This window comes from Chinchilla lanigera, unplaced genomic scaffold (genome assembly GCF_000276665.1).
Source record: "Chinchilla lanigera isolate Chin_1 unplaced genomic scaffold, ChiLan1.0 scaffold00049, whole genome shotgun sequence".
Lineage (NCBI taxonomy): Eukaryota > Metazoa > Chordata > Mammalia > Rodentia > Chinchillidae > Chinchilla > Chinchilla lanigera.
In genome coordinates this window covers 11,134,655-11,160,009 of record NW_004955450.1, presented here as the reverse complement: position 1 = coordinate 11,160,009, position 25,355 = coordinate 11,134,655, and the positions used below count along the sequence as shown (strand labels likewise).

Sequence of the window (25,355 nt, the reverse complement as noted above, 5' to 3'; positions counted from 1 at the left end):
CTGAAACGTTTATTTCTTGTATGTTCTCAGTAACAAGACAAAATGGCTTCTCACAATCTAGGAATACTTTATTAGTTATCTTCAAATACTATAAACAGCTCAATCACTCCCTAGACTGACTTCCTACAGGCAATGTAATTTTAATTCATTTAACTTTTCCTCATTGGTTCTATTTTTTAATTCTTTTATTTTTTAAATTCTTTGAAGACTCTTTCCTAAATCCATTTGAAATTTTCTGCGTTTTTCTTAAGATAAAGAATCCATAAACCAGAGACTCAGAGGTGTCCTTGAAATTTTTCAGTTTATCTCATGCTTTTAGTAAGATCGTACCTTACTAAGATCAACTTAGGCAGACTGGAATATTTCATATCACAGGGAAACTCTATGAAATAAAACTTTAACTCTGCTTTGAATGTAAAAGCAACAATCACTGGACTACAAGTTTCTCAAGATTCTCCAGTCAAAAGAAAAGTGAGACTAGGACAACAGTCTCTGCCGTCCTCATTCCTTTTCAGAGAGACGGGATCATTCCAGATCATCCACCTTATCACCATCAAAGCAGCCATTTACAGAATTGCAGCAGCAAAGTCTCTAAAAATAATTTCAGGAGAAGTCAAACAGAAATAGTGATGACAAATCACCATGGAACTTGAGGTGGGTTAAAACACTAGGAACAGGACTGTTGTTTCTGGAGAAATGGTTGTGAGATCATGACAGACCACAAGGGGTAATGACTTTAAAATCTTTCCTTAGACATACTGTTCTCACACTTCATGCTGGAAATTTTAGTGGGTAATAGTCAATCTGATCTTGGGAACTATAAATAAAAGCAGCAAAACTTTAAGAGTTTCAGGGTTGAAAACTGGCAAATACCTCACATACACTCAGACGTGAGGGGCTTTTTATCACCGTGTGGAATTACACCCTCAGCCAACCACTTCACCACATGGCTGTAGCCTGCTCAGCCAACTGGTGCTTCCAGGAGCTTTGATGGAAGCACTAAGGACAGAAGGCCCCACACACAGTCCACAGCTTATAGAACACAGCAAGATGAGTGACATGGAGAGAATGTCTTACCCTAGAAACTGGGTAATGAAAGGATTCATGACGTATCTTCTTCATATATTTTTACAGTTCTTAAAAACCTAACAGCCAGGCATGGTGGTGCACACCTGCAATCCCAGCACTTGGGAGGCTGAGGCAGGAGGACTGTTCCAAGTTCAAGACCAGCCTAGGCTACAAAGTGAACTCAAGGCCAGCCTGAATTGTATAGTGAGACCCTGTCTCAAAAAGAAAAAAAAAAATAACTAAGAAACAAGAACCCACAGTGAAGATCCAAACAAAGTAGAAGTGGGAGCAGCAGCAGCAGGGCTTCCTTTCATTTCTGTGCCAGATGTTGATTACATTTCCATAAAGGGCTGGCCATTTGCCAGAATCGTGGTTATTCTGGAACACACATGCCTGCATGAAATCCTAAACCAACAGCAGATGGCTACCTTGTAGGAGTGCAATGCTTAAGGCAAATTTTGCTGTTACTGTGAAAGGAGCTCAATTACCATCCTCATAACTCCCTTGGAGAACAAGCCCAAAAGCAAGAGAAGAGGACCACAGACAAGACTGTTACTCTTTTAAATATCTTTACTTAAGACTTATTTGAAAGAGAAATACAAAAAAAAAAGAAAGAAAGAAAGAAAGAAAAAAATACAGCACTGAGACACATCATACTAGATGATATAAATTCCATTTTTTGTTTGTTTTGTTTTTGGTTCTGAAGATAATGCCTCACACTTGCTACACAAGCATTCTACTACTGCTCTGTACCCAAACCTGTACTTTTAAATACTGGCCATAAAAAAATAGAAGTTTAATAAAAGGAAAGTGAAATGTTATGGTCAATCATGTCTGTAATATGTTTATAACTATCTATACAAGTCAACTACCATGAAACAGGCACAAGAACTCTAGATAAAAACAACTGTCCCTAAAAGCCTGAAAACAAGTCTTGATATACAAAGGCATAGTAACAAGTACACAGTAATGAGGCAAGAGTTTAAAGTGTTCTAAGGACTGCTTGCTTCTTCCTGTCTGTACCCCAAATAACCCAAGATTACTCTGGATTATTTAGTAAAACAGAAGAAGAAAAAAAAGATAGCTATACTAGAGAATGCTTTTAAAGTAACAATGAAATTCCTATAAATAAAGAAATATGGTTACTCCCTTAACTTTCTGTCAGAGAGGATACATGACCTGCATTACCATATGCATTCTCTCCCTATATCCCTCCACAAAAATTCCAAGTCAAAACATAAAAGTGCTGGGCTTCCCTGCAAGTGGCCTGCTCTGACCCCTGTTTACCATCTGCCCCTTCACTGAGAAAAAGGATCTGTCAGTCTTCACAAGATATCCTAACTCCTCCACAAACTAACAACCTGGTGAGAGAAGTGACCAAGCACAGAACAGGTGTGACTGCAGTAAACGTGAACAACGTTCAATCACCGTAAGATTACTTCCCTAAGCACTAACTCCTCTGCCTTGCAAGTGATAAGACAAAACTACCAGTAGATTCTGGCCAATGCACCTTTCTAAGAGGACGGGCAATTACACTCTCATAGGAACTAATTATATAATTTGTTCTGTATGACAAGAAATGGTTTTGGATTACCTTTAAATATAAGACAAAGAATTGTTTCTTCCAAAATTATTACTCCCCAACAATAACAAAAGTATTCTCTTTCAAAAGTAAGATCCTGCTAGGCATGGTGTCACACACCTATAATCCCAGAAATTAGGAGGCTGAGGCAGGAGGATCATGAGTTCAGGACCAGCCTGGCCTGCAGAATGAGTTCAAAGCCAGCATAGAGTAAGGGGTGAGACCTAGTCTCATTACTCTGAAATAAATAAAATATTATTTTCAATGACTGGTTTAGTTATTCATAAGATTAGTACTGAACTCTGCTTCTAATTTGACCACATGGGAGTTTTATGCCTGGTAGCTTTTCTAGGTCATGATTAGATGATGAGATTTGGTTTTCATCAAAGTACATTAACACCTTGCATTTTCAAAGTGGATCAAAAATACTGAAGAAAATGACTATCTTTTTAAAGGTGAAAGATATAGAGGCCACAGATTTACTAGTTTTTCTAGCTATTTTTTATCAAGTAATTTTTGATTTACCATTGCCAATTAGTGATTCATCATTATGTTATAATTGAAGAAAAATTACCATGTGAGATCATATACAAGGAAATCATAGCATCAATACTGTTATGAATGCTGACAACTCTTTGCTATACAAAGACATAAGCAGTGAAAGCCCCAAAACAATTACTATAAACAGAGATTCTACTCACCAGTTTGATTGCTACATATTCATTGGTGTAGAGATTTTTACCTAGGGGAAAAGCAGAATGTGCATGTTTAGTGACATTTCTTCCGGGGAATGCAAAGCAAAAATTTAGCTTTCAGGGTCATGAGAAAGGTCACATTCCCAATGCTGTTCATATACATGAAACATGATTTATAAGTGAAAACCTAAGCACAGATGTGAGATACAACAGGACTAGAACAAAAACAGCTTGAGAATCTAAAATTTAAGGGCATATGAAAAATTTTTAAGAAAGCTAACCAGCCTTCACACACACACACACACACACACACACACACACACACACAAGCACGCGCGCTCACACACACAGAATCAGTACGTCCTAACTATTATGCCTCGAGGCAAACCAAGAAGAAATGTCAGAATTTCAAAGATACAGTTTTAAATTCTTGGCACAGCATAAACAAACCCTCATTCTTCTAACGCACTGAAAAGTAGGAATTTTGTATTTTCTGGCCTGGTATGTAGTGGTAACATTGGATGGCATAAGGGGTAATGTGAAATAAAACCAATTATTGCCAGGCCCGTGTTTTAGGGAATTCATCCACTGTCCAATAAGGAGATGGTTCTCAAAACTGTTTCAACTGTTCAGCAGGACTCTCATTCTATACCTTTAACCAAGTATGTCGTAGGTATACAACCTTTTAGCTTGACTGGGCTGCAATGAATGAAGAGGAATTATCTTGGGCCATACGTGGAATGTATAATTATAGTTCATATATGGAAATCACAACATGCCCTTTTAAAAGATATTTTAACTTATCAAATTACTTTACAAAATAACACATGATGAAGTGTAGTAACTAAATACACGTCTGATGAACAACAATAATCACCTGTCTTCACAGGCCCACCCTCAGGGAGGTAGGCTGAAATACTACCATCAGTCATCACTGGGGTTTTTTAGTTGCACACGTGTGTAAATCTGACACACAGGGATTTCACACCACTGTCTGTGCGCACGGCAGGCAGAGCTGGCGCTGCATGCTGCTTCCCCCTATGGAGCCCACCATCACCCAGGCAGCCCATAGCAGAACACCACACAATCACGGCATGGAAACCACCACTAAAAATCACACCAGGTTAGAAGGTTACAATCTTGTGGGATGCATTACTGGCTGTCCAGGGCTGCAGGAGGCCTGTGGGCAGAGGGCTGGACATGCTTAAGCACTTCACCTAGAACAAGTATCTCAAAGTTCTTCCTGAAATAAAAAATTTCCCTCACTATTTGCCTACTTCTATAAATGGAATTGGTATTTTTCTGGGTCAGGCATGGTGGTGCATACCGGTAGTGCCAGTTACTTGGGAAGCTGAGACAGGACGATTGCAAGTTTGAGGACAACTTAAGCAAGGTCTTCTCTTTAAAGGGGGGAGCCCTGTGGATGTGACCACTGGTAAAGCCCTTGCTTAGCACACGTGAAAGCCTGGAACCTCCCCAGTACCAGGAGAAAAAATTATCTTAGACATATAGACTAAGAACGTGGAGTAAAGATAGGAATAAGACACACAGCTGTCACTTAGTACGCCCATACACCTTCAGTATTTTGCTTCTCGCACCACCCAATCCTTCACAGAGCTCCCAAGAGCTCAGGACATACCCGAGTTTACAGACACGGCACCTGACTTCATATCGCTCCTTATATTTTTGCGCTGTCTTATCCAGACTATAAATATAATGACAGTATATTCTGCACATGTCAGATACTCAAGAGCTCCACTGATTAAATAACATGTACAAAAAATGATATATTTCCATATATACATAGCTGAATAAATATGCATGAGAAAGGATGAAGATACACATTAAGGTATTCTGCTGACTGCGTCTCAGTCTTCTCTGATTTTTATATGACATACACTGTTCTTATACTAAAGAAAAATAAAATATTGCGATTTTGGAGACAAAAAGCTGCTTATAATACTAGTTCTCATTTTCCAACCTCTGGACAAAAGGACCTTTACAAGGTAAGCACACTGCTGTCCTTTAATACCGTACCACCACTGCCATATGCCAGAGTACACGAAGGAAGAATTCTGCCTGCAAACAACATAATAAAGGGGAATAAGATGCTAAACACCTAATAAATCATTACAACGGGCACAACATTTTTAAGAGCACAAGTAGAAAATAGGCATTTTCTCTATGTATTAATTGCATTAGGCTTCAAAAAGGTATTCTGTATTTTTTATGTTTCTATCAAAAACAAAATTTAAAAAAGATATTTAATGAAATGTGAAAAGGACATTAATACTAAGAAAGAGATGAGGTAGTTGAAGACAGCCAACTTCCAAGCAGATTAAAACTTCAATTCAATGGAGGACTTCTTCCACACCATTTAAGACTTTGCATGTATTTTTCAGGAACGTCCTTGCTGGCTCTGTGTAAGCACTGTTACTGAGATCTAAACCCAGTTTCAGCACACAGAGCCCTGTATATAGTTTCTCTGCATCACACCCACCCACAAGTTCATGGAGGAATGCCAGGGCATTTGCATATTAAGCTAGAAAACTTACAGGCCACGGTATTCTCATTTTCATTTGTAGATTCAGGAAAAATCTTTTTTATATTATTGCAAACAATATATGATAAAAATGATGCCTAGATCTCTTTTGAAGTAGAAAAAAAAGTAAGAGTTTGAAGAAATTCTAGGCATCTATGGGATCTGTTTCTTTCATGGCTGTCCCCCCCACTTCAGACAGGATCTCCCTATGTAGCCCCGGCTGGCTTCGCTTTGCAGCCCAGAAATCCTCGTACCTCGGCCTCCCCAATGCTGGGATTACAAGCATGCACCACCATGCTCCTCTCTCTCTCATACAGATTCTGGGGGTCTTACGTCTGTGTCTAATCTTGTTCTGATTGTCCTTGTGTTCAGCTGGGTGGCCACTTTCATGGTACTGCTGACTTTCAACCTGGCTTTCTGTTTCTTAGTCCCTCTATACCCCACCTTTCTGAAGTTTCCAGTGTCTCCAATTTCTGAGGCTATCTGATATATTTTTCATATAAACTGCTTGACCCCTTTAAGTGCTGTATCCGTTACCACTTAACTATCAGCTTTCCAGCTTCCAAAATTTTTGTATTTCTCAGCTCTTTACATCTTCTATTTTTGGTTCCTTGTGGTTTTATGTTTAAAAAAAATACAGCCCACAAGGGGATCCCTTTTCTAGATATAATTTTCAAAAGTCTTACAGGACTGAGCCAGCGTTCACTTCATAAACTTCTCCACATGACTCGTCACATGGACCTTTTTACCCCCAGGGCAGTGCACTGAAGAGAAGAATGTTCAAGTACCTTTCTATACCTAGCATCACACATACTATCTGTTCTGTGTCTGTAATGTACAGTAAATTCCAGACGCTGGCTGAAGGAAATAAAACTGACTTTGATGGGAAGGTTTTTATGAAGAAAATTCTAGAGCAATATAAAAGGTTTAGAATAGTGTTATGGTTTGTGCCTGGGTGTCCCCCCAAAGCCTCATGTGGTCATGGGGCAGCCTTTTAGAGTTTGATTGATTATGGGTATGAGAGTTACACCCGCCCTGGGGTGGATAGTTTGCATATGTAAGGGAGAGGAAGAGGCTGCTTGGGGCCATTCCTGGCTTTTGTGCTTGTTGCTTTGCTGTGTTCTGCCACGATGAGCTGTAGCCCTCTGCCATGTGCCACTCTGCCTTGTAACCTGCCAAGTATGGACTGAAACCTCCACAAACTGTAAGCGAAATAAACCTTTCCTTCCTTAATTTTGGGCGTCAGGTATTTTGTCCCAGCAACGAGAGAAAAGTAACCAAGACAAATAGTGACTTCATTCTTCAGCTTGCTGTGAAATCATCAAAGGTTTGAACTAAGAGAATATGCAAATGGTGAAAGTTGTGTTTTAAAAATATTAACTAATAGAAGATGGAAAAAGGGGCTGAGGATTTAGCTCAGCGGCACAGCGCCTGCCTGGCAAGAGCAAGGTTCTGAGTTTGATTCCTGGTACTGGAAAAAAAAACTAAAAAAAACCCAAACAAACAAAAAAAAGAAGATGAAAAGAACATTTGTCTCACAGAGTGGTTATGAGTATTACATAAGGTAGAATATTATGTCAAAGGACTTTGTAAACCATAAAGTGCTATATAAAGCTAATTTTTATTACTTCTATTATTATTCCAGGTACAACATACGAATTCTGGAAGAGAAGGAAAACATAAATAGGATTTACATGCAATAGGATTTACATAAATAGGATTTACGTTTTTTCTGAAGAAAAAACGACCAACCTTTGGGTTACATGGAGATATGAGGGATAAGGAAAAGAGAAGGGTCAAAAATGATACCTGTAAATGAAGAGCCAGGGCAGTAAGCAGTGATCAGCCTGCTCTACCGCGATGCTTTCCTCCTAGTTCTTACTGGACAGAAGTGACAGCAGTCGTGTGGAAGTCGAGACAATCACTCAGAAAGCACCCTCAGCTATGTACAGGACTCAAAAGTTCTGCACTGGAAGAATTTTGCTCTTTGGAGACAGGGTCTTGCCATGTAGTTTAGGCTGGCCTTGAACTCTACGTAGCCCATGCTGGCCTCAAACTTGAGGTGTTTGATTGCCCTGCCTCAGCCTCCTGAGAGATGGGATTATAGGCATGCGCCATTACGCTTGGCCTCTGGAAGAATTTAATAGAGACTGAAGGCACGGTTGCAGATACTACAATCCCATCTATTTGGGAGCCTGAAGCAGGAGGCTCTTAAATTCCAGCCCGGCATGGGCAACTTAGCCAGACTCTCTCAAAACAAAAAAATTTTCAAAAAGGGTTGAGGAAGTAGGGAAGTAGCTCAGTGGCAGAGTGTCCCTGTATTTAGTTACTATTATTGCCATAAAAAGCCTGAGGATTAAAATTATGCACATTTAAAACGAATAATTACTTCAGTCTAAAATAAAATAAAATTGGCCAGGCGTGGTGGCACACACCTGTAAACCCAGCACTCGGGAGGCTCTGAGGCAGGAAGATCACTGAGAGTTTGAAGCCAGCCTGGGCTACAAAGTGAATTAAAGGTCAGCCTGAACTGCATAGTGAGACCCTGTCTTAAAAAGACCAAAAAAAAAAAAAGAAAGAAAGAAAAAAATAATAATAAAATAAAAAAATAAAGCAGTAACTGTGAGAAAAGCAAATAGTTTAATGGACAGGAAAATACTATCGATGAGCTGGCTCAACCTCAAGCACTCAAAGCTTTATTAAATGTTGCACAAAATCCACAGTGCTTCCTGAGCTCCCTTCCTGTTGTGGGCTCTTTCATTGTGAAGGGAGAAAAAACTACATTACACAGTAGTTCGGGAACTTTAAACTCAGCTTTCTTGAGGCAGTACTTGTGGAGATGATGTTGCCCATAAAACCCTCTAAATGAAGACTTCCTGTTTCGTAAGTCACCTACGAAGGCAACACTTACCGTAAGACTCATTAGACAGCGTTATTTCAAATAACAAGCAAATCTCAATTTTCAGAGCCACACTGCTAAAGGAACACAGTCTTAAGTTCCAAGTTTACTTAGATCTCCAGGTATCACATTTTCTTGTCCTAAAGTGAAAGCAGCACATATATAAAGTATTACCTAGAACTTGTAAAAAAAAATCCAAATGACCTTGTGGCAATTAGCAGGTGGGACAGGTAACTGTTGCTACCTAATGTAGAATGGTTACGATATCTACTTAGGGCAAAGAGGACAGGTTGGCCTACTGCCTCCTCCACCAGAGAGCATCTCTTTAAATATGCAGTAATGGCTAGAGATAAGGTAATAAATGGCACTACAGTATTAAAGAAAAAAGCCAGAAAACTTTTTCATTGCTACTAATAATACTGCATTAGTATACTATGCAAAAATATACTGCAAATAGTAGTTAACAGCAGGATAATTTTTTCATGTGCAAAATTTTTCAAGGGATTCTCTATCAATAACAGTAAATAGTTTAAGTTTGCTTATTATAACTGGTAATGGCATTTAGCATGTTTATTCTTAACAAAATAGACAATGCTAAAGTATCTTCCAATCTCCACGTTATGTTCCAGTACTGGATATAAAGTAAATAAATGCTTTCAAATATTTATTTACTTATTTTTATTTTTTGGTACCAGGAAACTGAAGACCTTACACTTGCCAGGCAGGTGCTGTGCCACAGAGCTATAGTCCTGGCCCCTCAAATATTTAAAGAACATCTTGAGCAACATATTCTTTGAATATCTTTTTCTCTTTTTTTGTCTTTTTGAGACAAAAAAGTATTACTCGCTATGCAGTTCAGGCTGCCCTTGAACTCACTTTGAAGCCCAGGCTGGTCTCAAACTCACAACGATCCTCCTGCCTCAGGCTCCTAAGGGCTGGTATTATCGGCAAGTACCACCACACCCGGCAAACATCACATTCAGTAAGGGTAGACACTTTCCAGAAACTTTTGTTTCAGATACACAGATGTGTCTGTGTACAGCATCACAATAACTATTCAGTGAATCATGGTCAAAAAAGAATAAAAGCTATCCATAAAAAAAATTAGCTAGGCACAGGGCATAGGCCTGTAATCCTACCACTTAGGAGGCTGAAGAAGGAGGATCAGTATGAGTTTGAGGCCAGCCTGAACTACACAGCAAGACCCTGTCTCAAAAACAAATAAAAATTTAAAAAAATGAAATTAAAAACTTGCAAAGCAGTTTGTTATTTCATTTTGAAATGAAAAGTTTAGGATAGTGACTGCATTAGCTTCTATGACTTTCCTAAAGTATCAAACATGATATTGTGATCAATTTGTTAGTAAAAAAAAATACATACAATAAAATAAAACGTAAGGATGTACCTGGCAGTTAAAAGTGTGGAATCAGGGTGGGTACAGTGAGTAGTGAGACACAGATGACAAAGCAAAGAAAGGAGGTAGAAGCCACAATTAAAAGGCGAGTTCACAGGCTGGGGATATAGCTCAGTGGCACAAGTGCCTGCCTGGCAAGCACAAGGTCCTGAGTTTGCTTCTCGGTACCAAACATAAAAGTAGAGTTCAAGGTAAAGCAACTGAGGAGAGAATTAAAACCATGATGGTCAATGACTTGACTTTATCAAAGTAGTTCCTCCCAATAGGAATGAAAACCCTATGAGCAAGGTGGCACAGGAACTAATCCCATTATTCTGGAGGGTGAAACAGGAGAATCCCAAATTCCAGGCCTGCCGAGGCAAATTAAAAGAGTCTGAGAAAATTAAAAAGGCTATGCCATAACTCAATACGAAAGCCAAGCTTCAATTCCCAGCAGCAATTTAAAAAAGAAATGAAGACTTCAATGCTAGATAGTAATATAGTGTAACTCTAAACAGATTTTTATTACACTAAGGCTATCACATAACTGATCTTTACTCTGTGCACCCTTATTCTTCCTCGCCACAGAAAGGCTGCTTCTGACTTCTCGTCCGTGACAGCAAGCGCTAGAATCCTGACTGTAACAGATGGTAGCAGAAATGCCTCCGTGATTTAAGCTGAAAACAGTACACTGGTGTGGCTCTAGCTCCCAATTTCAGGAATGTACAAACGTGTGATCTGTGGGCACGGACAATGACAGCGGTAAACCATTCTATACTGTAACTGAAACCAGCAATGGTGGGCACGTGATTTCCTTACATCAGCCAGGCTTCTCTTCATCTCCTTCACCCGAATCCTCCGAAGTTACTGGGAGGACCCTTGTGCAGCGCCTCCTGTCACAGTTCACAAGCGAGGGCCAAGCACTATCCTAGGCTAGAACACGCCACTGCCCATCCCGCAACCCATCCCGCCCCCGGCACCCACAACAGAGTCCTTCTCCTCCTCAAGGATTTCTGTGAGCACAACTTCTGCGTTGATAACAGAGGCCACCCCAGCAGAGCAGTTCTTACACCCTTTGTTGGATCAAGGACTCCTTTCTCTACCGTATTCACAGTCTCCGAGCACTGCGTCATAGCCACCTTCGGAGGAGCTCTGCAGGATCTTCTCAAGTATTAAAGATACTTCCATGAGAGCGTTCTTAGCAATGGTCATCACAAGGATTTTCAGTGTTCTTTTAATAATTTCTATACCAATCGTTTGATCTTCGTTAGCAAGAGTTAAGGCATCCAGGGTGGGAATGCACAGAAGCAGGGCACACCCACTGCCCAGCACAATGCCTTCTTCCACGGCTGCCCTTGTAGCATCGAGGGCCTCTCTGACCCTGTTTTCTTCTCATTCACCTTGACATCACTTGTCCCACCGACCTTCAGAAGCGCAGCTGCTCCTTGTGAAAGCTTCACCAGCTGTTCCTTCCAGTTTCTCCTCATATTCGCTGCCTGTGATTTCTAATTACTCAGTGACTTATTGAATATGTTTTCCAATTTGTGCTTTGCTGCTGTTGGCTTTCAAAAGCACAGCATCTCACAATGTCCCCTCCAACTTTTTCTAAGTCACAGGACTGAACATCTTTAAGACTTAGGGTCAAACCCTCTTCTCCAAACACTGCACCACCAGTAAAAAGAGCTGTGACTTTCAGCTGGTCCTTCTCGTCAATGAACGCTGGAGCTTTGACTGCGACAGCTTGAAGACCAACCTTTAGCCTGTTCAAAACCTGGGTACCAAGAGCTTTTTTGTCTCTGTCAACATCCTCGCAATTGTGACTAAGGCTTTTGGTGAGCCCCGGCGATTTCAAGAGCTTGTAAATCGACTGGATGCTACAAATTTTCTTCTCACTCATAGACCACATGCATCCCGGAACTCACACTTCTGGCCTTTTAATGTGTCAATTAAGTATGGAGAAATATATCCTCAATCAAACTTCATGCCTTCAATAATTTCCAATTCATCAATTCAGGGTTTTTCCATCCTTTACTGTGATGGCGTCCTTCGGACCTTTTTTATGGCATCAGATATGATGTTGCGAATTTCTCTGTCTCCATTTGCAGAAGTTATAGCAACCTGAGAAATTTCTTTGGGGGTTGCCACAGGTTTAGACTGTTTCTTAAGTTCAGCAATCACAGCTCTAACAGCTAACATCACACCTCTCCTGATTTCCACAGGGTTTGCACCTTTGCTAATCTTCCCAAGCACACCAGGACAGTTGCGGGGGTACCATCTCCCGCCTCTTTGTGTTGGTGGCAACATCCTAAACAACTTTAGCCCCAATACCTTTGTATTTCTCCTTTAAATCAACTGACTTTGTAACAGTCACGCCTTCCTGTGTTACTCTCGGACTCCCCCAACTCTATTCAATAATCACCATTCATCCCTTTGGCCCCATTATCAAGGGACAACCAGGAGGTCTACGCCCTGAAGCACAGGGCACGGGCATCCACACCGAATTTCACATGTGTCTTTGGCATAAGCCCGAGGGAGCTGCAGGGCTGGAGCTTGGGACACTGGCCTTACCAGGTGGAGGACTGCAGTAGCAGGAGCACTTTTGTGGAGTGGCAGAGAGAGCGCTTGCAGCGGGGAAGGCCAGGGAGGATAAAGCACAGCATGCACAGCAATAGTAATATAATTTTCAAGAAACAGATACTGATGAAGTGTAACAAGGGTAAAATAATACTTAGAAGTATTATTAAGGGGTTGGGGATTTAGCTCAGTGGCACAGTGCCTGCCTGGCAAGCGCAAGGTTGTGAGTTTGATCCCTGGTACCGAAGGGGGGAAAAAAAAAAAGTATTATTAAAAGTAGCATTAAGCACTCACCTAAGTGGAGAAGAAGCCAGAAGGATGACAGCTTTGTAGATCCCACTGACGCACTTGTATCATATCTACACATGCTCATCCTAAAGAAGGTACTTACTTAACAAGGCGCAACGTTAATCAACCTACTTCTATTTGTTTTAAAAAGTCTTGCTTTACGGTTACTTGGCAGTTTTCTAAAGAATCTGGCACATAATTTTCAGCTTTGATTAGAGCCAGTGATTGTAAAGTAGCCCCTTCTGAGGAACCCCGAGAAGCTACACTGAGATCACTAACACACAATGTTAACGTCAAAACAAAAAAAAAAAAACCAGCTCACAATCCCCTTGCACACATGATATGCCTCTTTTGATAACTGTGCTTTACATTTATCTTTTCATTTTTATTGAGGTCAGCACACACGTTAAGTGCACGATGAATTTTTGTATCTCCATACACACACCTATGTAAATACCATCAGGAAGAACATTTTTAGCTCTCCGGTTGGCTTTCTTGAGACTCTTGCCAACCCACAGTTACCTTTTACCACCACTGAAAGTGATGTTTTGACTGCTAGTCCTAGCGATCAATTTTGCTTGCTCTGAACATCATACAGATAGAATTTTACATAGGCATTCATTTCTGTCTACATTCATTTCCTTCATGTTTGTCTAGGAGATTCTTCCATTTTTTTTTTTTTTTTTTTTTTTAGAAATAAAAGGAGGAAAATACTAACAGACTGACAACATTTTACAAAATAGCATAGGATCAGTACAGACATTACAGTTACAAACAGAGTGGTAGGGAATTAACAATGCTTATTGTATTACATATCGATATCTTCAATGTAGTTTCTCATGAAAACACATATAGACATACAAAGCTAACCAACCAATGCCTCACTGACAGTTTCTTTCAGCAAGGAAATACAGGACAGTAGAACACCCGTGGATTCTTCCATTTTGTTACATTGTAATTAAATAATACTCCATTGTACAAATATACCACTGTTTGTTTTTGTGTTCTGCTGGTGGACATTTGGAATGTTTTCAGTTTGGGATATTAAGAACAATGCTGTTATGAACATTCTTTAATGTACTTCTTGACACACTCATGTAGACATTCTCTTCAATACATACCCAGAGTGAAATTTCTGGAACATAGACAGTATTTACACACAGAAACAAATGTTTATCATCTGATGAATGAATAAACAAAATATGGTATGTCCACACAACACATAAGGAAGTGACCTGCCTCTACTAGTGATCCAAAAATAGGAAAGTAAAAGTGTTTGACATTAAATGATCATACAATTGCAGAATACGTGTATATGTATGTGTACGTATACCCACTCATGCACGTTCAGGATTCGGTGTGTCCAAGTCTTTTCTTCTTAAGGACAATAAGCCTACCAAGTGCACTTTGCATGCCACACAGCAGCACGCTGAGAAAAGGAAGTCCTTCTCAAAGAAGTACTGGAAATCTAAGTTCAGCTGGTATATTAAACAACTGTCACTAACCCAGCAAAGGCAGGGCAAAATAGGGAGTTACCTCAATTTTTGGTGATGATGTTACAATATGGTCTATGCACCTCCCTAAGCCCCCGGCGAAAAACAAAAACAAAAGCTTCATCTATTACAATTATTCTAACCCTCTCTGCTACTTACATGTCCAAATCCAAATAATGTAATTATCTCTTGGGTTACACCAGCCCTGAAGTGGTTTATAAAGACTAACAAGTAGAACCAGTATTAAAGCCCAAAAAGGAGCCACACTCTGCGGGAGAACACAGCATAAACATGAGCCAAACTGTCTAGAAGAACTCTTTACTCAAGGAAACACTCAGCTTTACTTACATCACAAGGCCTTGCTGCTTTGGCTTTTTGCCATCTCAACAAACTGAAGGAATTCCCACTGTTATTCTTTCCGTAAGAATATTCCTGGATAAAACTGGTTGCTCTGTGGTTTTTAAAAATTCACAAAAACTGTCTTGGCAGAGGGCAAATAAGATTACTCTAGTTAATTTACCTTTTCCAATGGTGGGGACATGACATGTAACTCCCTCTATTTTTCATGACCTGCTGATTAACAACCAAAATCTGAATCATAGATGACAGCTACGGGGAGCAGGCTCTGCTTGTACGTCCAGCCTCACTCCCCTTACCAATTCTCCGGTACGTCTTGCCCACAGGCACTCCCAGGAACACTCACTCACTTGTTTGATTGCTTTTTTTTTTTTTTTTTGAGACAGTTCTGTGTGCCCCAGGATGATTTCAAACTTGCCTTCCTCTTGCCTCAGCCTTGGCAGTGCTGGGGAGTACAGGCGTGTGCTGGCACACTGAGCTAGCACTGACACTTTCACATTTTCTTGTGCTGTAAACTTCCATGCCTGCGTATGGTACTGATTCTTCCTCTTCGGACAGTCTCCCACTCCTGCCCTCTTCCCCTGCCCCTGGCCTTTCCTCCTGAATGTCTAATTGGGGCCTTTAGAGTTTAACTTCAAGTGTCTTATTCGTGCAGATTTTCTGGCATATGAAAATTTCAGATGAGGTACCACTCTCTCCTTCTAAGCAGTTGGACTAAAAGTTCCTTAGAGGTTTAAAATTCAGTAACTATTACTATTACTTTGGCTGATCTAAGCTCTATATACCTAGTAAGTCACTCCCAGGTACCGTGAGCTTTGGGAGGCTCAGGCCTACTGCTGTTTCATGCAAAACTCATAGTTTTATCTTTTTCATATTAACTGCTGCTATTCTGGTTCTCAGATTCAAAACTGCATCCTAGGGTTTATGAGTCATCGTCAGGACTTTCAACTCATTGCTTATTTAAGATAATGTTGATTCTGCTGACCAGGTATTAGATGCCTCACCCAAAGCACTGCAGTTGTGTATGCGTTTAATTGCTATTCCCTTCAAAGGTCTTGATTAATTAACCATGGAATTAGATGGGACCAAAGTACAGAATTTTATTGTTCAGTGATTCATTAACTAACTCTCTTTGTGAAGACAGTTAAAAGAACTATAAATCTACTTAATTATCATTTGGCTCATGTTTCTGTGTATGTTATCAGAACATCACAAAAGTTCATCAAATAACTCACTTGGCAAAATAAAAATGAGTTACACCTGGAGACACATAGTTCAACATAATAGATAAAACACAGGTATTTGTCTCTATTCTTTTCCAAAACCCCACTAAAACAAATCAAAGAATAGGCGATGAAACCATACACTAGCAAGGTCAACATTTTAGAAGATGAAAAGATAAATAGCAACTAATTTAGAATGGGAAAGCAGAAAAGCAACCTTGTGATATTGACAGAAAATCTGCAATTCTATTGGAGACTTCCAGTGAGGAATTAATGAATGATATGAAGATAAGTAAAGTTACTTTAAAACTCAAGTATCAGTAATTTTTAATTCTGGGGGAAGAAAGGATGGTGTCATACTAAAAAATACAACAGTGCTTTCATGGCTTAGCTCTAAACTGTATTTGCATAGCCATAATACTGCAATTGTAAAAAACATTTAACCAAAACACATGACATTAAATATATTGGGGGAGTATGGGGAACACACATATATAATTGGAGGTACAATTTGTGAGAAAAATCAATAAAGAAAACCATGCTGAAAACAAAGAAATAATATTTTAAAATAAATATCTACAGGATATGGTTTAAAAGAGTTGAACCACTCACCTGTAGAGGTCAGGACTTTAATAATTTTTAGAATTAAAAATAAATTCAAATAAATAAATTCTTAAAAAGATGTATTTATGGCACTCCTTGCCCTAGTAACTCCAACTCAGAAGAATCTGGAGTAATCTGGCATCGAATGCTCTTTGAAAGACCCCTGTGCCAGACAAGGACTCCACATTTGACAAGGGATTTGCCTTTTTCTTGAAAAAGAAGCCAACTACAAGTTCAGTTTTCCCCTTAGGCACATGATGACGGTAGGGTCAATATTCACTCTGAATTTCCCCACAGCCAAACCTGTTTTGTTATCCACTTCTGCTGCCCACAGTCAGTCTTGTTTTATACTCCACTCCACAATGCCAAATTGGCCTGGAAATTTTACCATTAAATTCTCCAAGACATCACTGCATAATCCGGCAATAATAACGGCCTAATCCATTACTGCATCTGTAAGGCCTCTAAAATTACTGTAACAACATGACACAGGCTGGGTGTGAGCAAATGGTCGAAATTCTTCAGTCCTACTGTTTTCTGATGAACTACATTACTGACAGAAATGATTCTTCAAGATCTGTTAAGGCTTCTAAATTCCAATAAATTGTGTAGCGTTAAAACAAGGTACAACTACAAAGAAAATTTAAACTATAATACTACTATAAACAAGAATTTTATATACATTTGGTATTCTTGCAAGAAAGTTAAAATGTACTGTGTCTGAAGTTACAATTTTAAATTGAATCCTTCTCACAAACATATGAGAAATGAAAACAATTGATATAATCTGTTATACACCTATAAAGTAGAAACATAAATATCTCTTACTGAGGGAAAAATGTGTCAGATCTACAATTTTTTTTAAATAAATAAAATGTACACATAAACTAACACACACATATGCCTGCACATACACATCCCCAAGAGACAAAAGCCATGGGACAAAATATTAACTTGTAAATGAGATGATAGTGTGTCATGGAATTTCACCATTGTATTCTTTTTACTTTTCTGTAAGACTAAAATTTTTCTTCATACGAAGTTGAAAAATTCAAAACCAAATTCTAAACTGGACATGGTGGTGCATACCTGTAATCCCAGCACTCAAGAGGCTGAGGCAGGAGGATTGCTATGAGTGCAAGGCCAGCCTGGGCTACATAAGAGAGTTCAAGGTCAGCCTGCACTACAAAGTGAGACCTTGTATCAACAAATATTGAGAAAATGCCTTGTATTATGTATACCTAACCAAGTGCTCATCAAGCACTATCTCAGTATCTATTACCTAAATTAGATCTTTACAGTGAACTTAAAAATGCAGTACAGTAAAATACACATTTAAATTAATCACCCTCTAAATCCTGCCCTTCACCTCAAACACACTCATCCTATCGTTCTTGGCACTTCCTGAAACATTCCTGGAATCCTCTTTCTCTTTCTGTCTTTTTGAGACAGGGTCTCTATGCAGTTCAGGCTGGCCTTGAGCTCGCTTTGTAGCCCAGGCTGGTTTCGAACTCACAAAGATCCTCCTGCCTCAGCCTCCTAAGTGTTGTGATTACAGGCGTGGGCCACCATGCCCGGCCTCTGGAAATCCTCTTTTGTGTATTTAGTTGCACTACTGTGGCTGCCCTGATGTCTTGAGTCAAGTTATGTTTGCCTTTCGCAGTCATTTTGATTTTTGTAAAAGAAGTCGCACAGCGCCAGATCCAGTGAGTAAGGGGGGCAAGGATACACCATGTTTTTACGACGGCACTCGGTATCTGCCATAACACAGCTTGTATAGACATGAAAGAGGCAAGAACATGGGATGAGTGTGTTTGACCTGGGGGACGATTTTCTGAGTAGGCTAAAAGGCAATGTGTCTTTTACTGTAATTTTTTGTTTGTTTTGAGACAGGAACTCTCTGTAGCCCAGGCTGGCCTCAAACCTGTGCCAATCCTCTTGTCTCCTCCTCCAGAGGTGTGGTTGACCATGGCTAGCTTACTGAAGAAAAATTTTTTAAAAAATTTTAACATTTACTATGTATTTTGATCAATACCTCTTATGTACCTAGCTTTTGTTTTTGGCGCTACTGAGGACTAGACGAAGGGCCTTCACACTGAGGTATACCCATGGACCTTTTCATTACTTTTTCTTTTTGACACAGGATCTCAACTGATCGGGCTGGCTTTGAATTTGGGAACCTCCCAGGTCAGCCTCCTGAGAAGCTGGGAAGAAAGGCATGTGCCATTGTGCCCAGCTGAAGAACTCTTCAAAGCAGAAAACTGTGAGTAAAGATGTTTAACTATACCCATGAACATATATATAATATAATATATATATTATATATATTATATATATATTTTAACGATACAATTTTCCTTTTCCAGACTGGCAAAGATAAAGAGACTGTCCACAATATTCAAGGCATTTGCAGTAGTAAACTTAAAAATATCTTTCTGGAGGGCAAGCTGAAAAGGTGTAACAAAATTTCAAATGTACATATCCTGACTCAAAGTACCCTTCCAAGATTTAGCCCAAGAAAACAACAGACCAAGTCTGATCAGTCCAACATTAATGATAATATTAAAGAATGGGAAACATGTTATATGTATATTGACTGACTGACTAAATTTCCAATACTATATTAGAAATGAATGCTCTATACTTAAATGGAAATAATGTTAATGCTCAGTTAAGCGATAAAAGCAGGTTTATAGCACAGTTTGATTGTGGTTCTCAAATAAGTCCTGATTTATGTTTTTAAATTTTGGAAAATTAAGACATTATTAACTATCTGTAGAAACATTTTAAAAGTGGAATTTAAAATATTTTTGGGTGGTAACAAGCATGCCACTTTTTAAAAAATGTGTTTTAAAGGTAGGTAATTTTTTTTTTTTTTTCTTTTTTTTTCTTATTATAAAATACACACACACATTTTTTAAATGTAGGAATAAATTTTGTGTGCCCTTTTTTGGGTTAAAGTAAATAAAATAGCTGGGGATGGTGGCACAGGCCTATAATCTCAGCACTTTGGGAGGCGGACGCTGGATGATCGCAAGTGTGAGGCCAGATGGGACAACTTAGTGAAACCCTGTCTCAAAATTTAAAAACATTTGAGAAAAGGCAGGAGATGCAGTGCAGGACAAAGACCCTCAGTTCAATCCCCAGTAATGATAAATGGAAGAAAAAATTAGCACAGAAATACATAAACAGACATGAAAGACTGAAGGTGATAATTATCCCTCCCTGTTCCTCACACGCTGCTCTTCCGGCAGCTCTGCTTCTCCCCGTCAGACCACCTGTACAGTGTCATCCACTGCTCGAGACTGTGTTCAGTAACACCTGCACAGCAATGGTTTCTTTTTTTTCTTACTGTGTTTTGGGCAGTTGTTTGTTTGGAGATAGGGTCTTGCTATGTAGTCCAGGCTGGTGCTGAACTCTCTTCAGTGATCTTCCTGCCTCAGCCTCTCAAGTGCTGGGATTACAGGCATGAGCCACACAAAGCTCATGGTAATGATTTCTTAATCTCGTACCAAACCTAAATTTCCAAATCTCAGAAATTTACATGTGTGTAAGTGCTACACATGCCTCTAAATCATTATATTTACAAACTATCTTTTTTGCTTTTCCCTACCACCCACCCCAGTCCTATTTCCTCTTTCTATTAAAACCTTAATCATCTGCATGCACTCACAAAGCTGGCAAATTTGATCCTATCTGAGGCGGGGCATGGTGGTGCACGCCTGTAATCCCAGCACTCAGGAGGCTGAGGCAGGAGGGTCGCCGTGAGAGGCCAGCCTAGGGTACGTAGTGAGATCCTGTCTCCCCCCCCCCAGAAAAGGGGGTCATATTTGACTTCTTCCCCTCAAACAACTAGTGATCAAATCTTGTCTCTATCTTTAAATTTCTGATTCACCTCTTCCTGTCTCTCACTGCCATTTGCAGAGCTAAGCTTGTGGAGGATCACCAAGAGGGCTCCCCCTGAAAGAAGACAACTTGCCTGTGCTGTGGTTCACCTATGCCCTACTCCCCTTACTGACTGAAAGGCAGAGCTGGCTAGGGAAATACTCAACCCCCTCGACTGGCGAGTCTAGCTGAGGCCTAGGCGTAGCCTTTGAAACAAAGACGCAGGTCTGGGCAGGTCTGCGTGCCACACCTATACCTGCCAACTACCAAGTGTGAGCTAGGTAGAGACGCTGCACACTGTCGGCTGGGATGGAGCTTTGAGAAGGAGGCAGTGATGTCCCCAGGCCAGTAAGGCCAGACGGCAGAGCTGATACTTCCTCCATGTGTGTTACGCAGATTCTTCAAAGTCAGAGGCTACCTGAATCCAGGACTCTCGCCGCACACCTCCCCCTGCATATTGCAGAGGTGCTATTATGCCTCCTACCTAGCCCAGCTCCCAGCACTCACGTACTGCCCGCCATTTTCACAGTCCCTCCGCCCCGAGCCACTCCCCTCTTCAGGAATTAGTAAGATCCGGAGGCCCTGGGTTGTGGCCTTTGTTCCAGTTGGCCTGGTCCTCCTAGACTTTGGACCCCCTTGCCTCCCCACAACTGCAGGTATGTTTCTGTCTCTTTATTGTCACCGTGGGGCGCATTGGAAGTGATAGACTAGCATTTACTAGTAAGAATTCTAATAACTTTTTCCTGGGATTACAGTTTATAAACTCCTCCAGACTGCAACAAGATTCAGGGGGTGTTTATAAAACTAAGATCTAAGCCCCCCCATTTCTGACCTGGATGCTTGAGCCAAACAAACATTTCTGGAGTACCCATTATATATCTTTCATACCCAGTGAAAGGCACTGGGGATATGAAGATTTATAAAGTAAAGTGCTGCCTTCCACCATAATTTGGAGCACAGAGGTGGCAGAACCAAATAGAATTAGAACAAAATCTACAGACCACCACCTTCTTTCCCGTACGATCTGATACCTGAGCCATCCGGAATACAAAGTAGATCATGTCACTCTGCTGTAAAACCCCTGATGACTGCGTACAGATACATCCAAACACTTTCTACCATGCAAACACTGCACACTCTGGTCCCAACCTACTTAAGAGCTCATCTATTACTTTTCTTTCATCTCACATCCCATGATGGAGGCATGATACCTCGTTCCTGCTCTGATAATATGCTAGCACTTTCACTATACCTAGAGCTTAGAGAGGGCCTTTCTTTCTTCTGCCCACCAGAAGATATCCATCTAGTCAGTGACACCTCTGAATTCTTCTCCACCAATATAGGTGTTTCTGTTATTGTTTTTACTACTGAGGACTAAACCAATGACTTTTGCACTGAGCTATATCCCTATCCCTTTTAATTTTTTTTAAATTTTGGGACAGTCTTGCTAAGTCTCTGAGTTGCCCAGGCTGAGCTCAAATTTGAATTCTCCTGCATCAGCCTTCCAGAGTGCTGAGATTACAGGTGTGCACCATTACCCACAGCTCCAATATAGTTTTTTTTTTGGTGTGTTTTTGAGACAGGGTCTCACTGTGCAGTTGAGGCTGGCCTTGAACTCACTTTGTAGCCCAGGCTGGCCTTGAACTTGCAACGATCCTCCTGCCTCCCTGCCTCAGCCTCCCAAGTGCTGGGATTACAGGTATGCACTACCATGTCTGGCATCCAATACAGTTTTTATACAATCTATTGTAATATATACTTTTTTTTTGGAGACAGGGTTTCTATGTAGTGCAGGCTGGCCTTGAACACATTACGAAGCCCCAACTGGCCTCACGGTGATCATCCTGCTTCAGCCTCCCAAGTGCTAGGATTACAGGTGTGTGCCACCATGCCCAGCTATGATACATATTACTATGAGTTGCCAGTTGTTTTTCTCCTTCTCTCTACCACTAGGCTGTAGTAAGCTTAAGAGCAAAAACTATGTTTCGTTATTCTTTGTATCATCCCAAAGTCCAGGATTAGCAAATATATAAAGAAATGGCTGTTAAGGTTCAGAGTCCCACCCACCCCCGTGGCGCGAGCCTCGCCAGCAGGCCCAGCTCCTCTTCCCTCCACTGCCCCTGGCCCTTGAGTCGGCCGGCCCTCGAGTGCACTGTCTGGCGCTTCGAGCGTCGGCACCATAAAGGAAGTGGTTCAGCAGCTCCGGCTGGAGGCCGGGCTCAACCGCGTGAAGGTTTCCCAGGCAGCTGCAGACTTGAAACAGTGCTGCATGCGGAACGCTCAGCACGATCCTCTGCTGACTGGACTATCCTCAAGTACAAATCCCTTCAGACCGCAGAAAGTCTGTTCCTTTTTGTAGTCAAAAGAATTTTTGAGAGTTTCCCAGACCACTTTTTAACCAACCAATGACTATTCAGAAAAAAGAAAACTGAAGCCTGTACAGAAACTTCCCGTTTCTTAACATGTGCCATAACACACAAACTCTTACTTTTGTCAGTCCTTAACATCTACTTCTCTGAATTTTCATGAGTTTCTGTTTCCCGAGGGTATTTTATATACACTGGTGCCAACATACAATAAAATACTTAGTATAAAAAAAAAGAAAAGAAATGGTTGTTAAATGGATAGAGGTGGCAACAGATTTGCAGAGAACCAAAATACACTATTAATTACATTATTATTACTGTTATTATTACCTACCACCACCTTCACATACGTGGAACCTAAAGGAGCTTATTGTTTAATTTTTACTTACCTATCCGTTTACCCCATCATATAACACCAGACAATACAGACAGAATCCTTACCCTCTAAAAGACTTTTATTCAAGTAAAGAGAGGCAGTAACAGGTAAACAAATGCACAACATTACTACAGACAGTGATCAATATGAATTTGAAAAAACAGTTTGATAGGACAGATCTGATACAGAAGAAATGTGCTACTTTAAATGAAGAAGTCATGTAAAATTTTTCTGAGGTGGTAAGAAGCTGAAGCCTAAAGAATAAGAAACAACTGGTTGTCCACAATTTTAGAGAAAGAAATCTGCAGGCAGGAGGAACTAAAGCAGAAATACATCTGGGCTAGGCATGCTGGTGCATGCCTGAAATTCCAGGACTCAGAAGGCTGAGGCAGGAGGATCACCACAAGTTCAAGGCCAGCCTGAGCAATAAAACAAGTTCAGGGACAGTCTAGACTACATAATATATTCAAAGCCAGACTGGACTATATAACAAGATCTTGTCTCAAAAAAAAAAAAAAAAGAAAAAAGAAATGCATTTAGCTATCTGAAAGACAGTATGGCTAGAAAAGGAGAAGCAGGCTTTGTAGCCTACTTTGTGGCCTGCATGGATGCCTCACTGCACCTGCTTCAGCTGGGCATTCCCTAGTTTGCGTCTGTTGTCTGCAGTCTTCTACTTACTCATAATAGGATAAGACACTGATAGAAGGGGTACACAGCCTACACTCTTGTTAGGCAGATGCTAAGTGATTCTGAAAGTACCTTTCTTGGTTTCTCCCAGTAGAAAGTATTACTAGATATTAGGAGGGAATGGTGGCACATGGGGTCCCAGCACTAGGGAGGCTGAGGCAGGAGGATCATTGCGAGTTTGAGACCAACCTGGGCTACAAAGTGAGCTCAAGGCCAGCCTGAGCCGCACAGCAAGACCCTGTCTCAAAAGAAAAAAAAAAAAAAAAAGAAAGTATTACTAGATATAATACTGGAACAATACTGTCCTGGAGCTAATGAAACATACACAAGAATAAAACTGCCACATAAAAAAGATAAGCCTTTTCTGCTAATTACAAGTCAACATGAGAAATATGAAAATGATCCTGGATTCATTAGAAGAAGTAAAATAACATGTTCCTAAAGTACGTATGGGCCAGAACATTACGCTTTAAATGAAGTAATTATTTTTCCTCATTCTCATGTAAATTTGGCATTACAAATCTGGACCTCGGCAATTAAGCAAATTTCCAGTTTCACTGGCCAATGTCTTTCTTCATTGTCACAGAAATTAAACAACCTTCTGATGTTATAAACATGCACAAATTTACATGCATCAGAAACTGTCTTTCAGCACCAATGCTGTGGATGTTTATGCCACAATCTATTTAATGCAAGTTGTACTGTGATGTTAAGACAAAGTCAATCCATTCCATAAATGAATATTCTTGAAACCAGTTGCTAAAGCAACTGAGTAGTTGCTAGGAAGTCAAGCCCCGTGAAATTACAAATCTTACTCCTATTCTCCGTAGCATCTGCTGGCTTTGCTAACCGGAACATGAACACATTTCTAAATATAAAGACCCTTTCATTATCCTAGTATCAGGTCCTGAAATTCCAGGTTGCTAGCCTCTCCCGGCAAAGATAAATTCATTCTTAACGCTCCTGAATTCAATTCTGTGGTGAGATCTCTGGCTAGTAGTGTTTTTCCCTGAGGATCACTGCAGAGCATTAGACTTAAGATTTTTCCTTCTTTTTTGAAGGATCCTCAGAACCAGCAAAAGTAACAAACAAAAATGACCCCATGTTCTCACCCTCCCACTTCACCAAAGGCCAAACCTTCCCACAGGCGTCTTCACAGCCTCAAGCTATGAAGAAAAGAAAAACACTTCAGCCTACCAGGGAACCTCTTCCAATTCTCCAAATAGACTTATTTTTAAGGTCTTTCATTTTCTCTTCTCCCTTCACCTCGTTACAAAGTATATAAATACCCAATGAGTTTCTCAGTCCCTTTGCTTTAAATTGG

The 25,355-nt window shown here is 40.3% G+C and overlaps 1 protein-coding gene and 2 pseudogenes across 1 annotated transcript in view; 1 reads left to right on the top strand and 2 right to left on the bottom strand.

Annotated features, from left to right (window-relative positions):
* Positions 1-25,355, bottom strand: part of Csnk1g1 (casein kinase 1, gamma 1) — a gene marked incomplete in the record, with an annotated part of 150,627 nt that overhangs the window by 79,218 nt on the left and 46,054 nt on the right. The window contains 1 exon segment of the mRNA XM_013518865.1: positions 3,352-3,392. Within this exon segment, the coding sequence (XP_013374319.1) occupies positions 3,352-3,392 (41 nt within the window).
* LOC102026929 lies at positions 11,113-15,075 on the bottom strand (annotated as a pseudogene).
* On the top strand, positions 15,137-23,203 carry LOC102026590 (annotated as a pseudogene).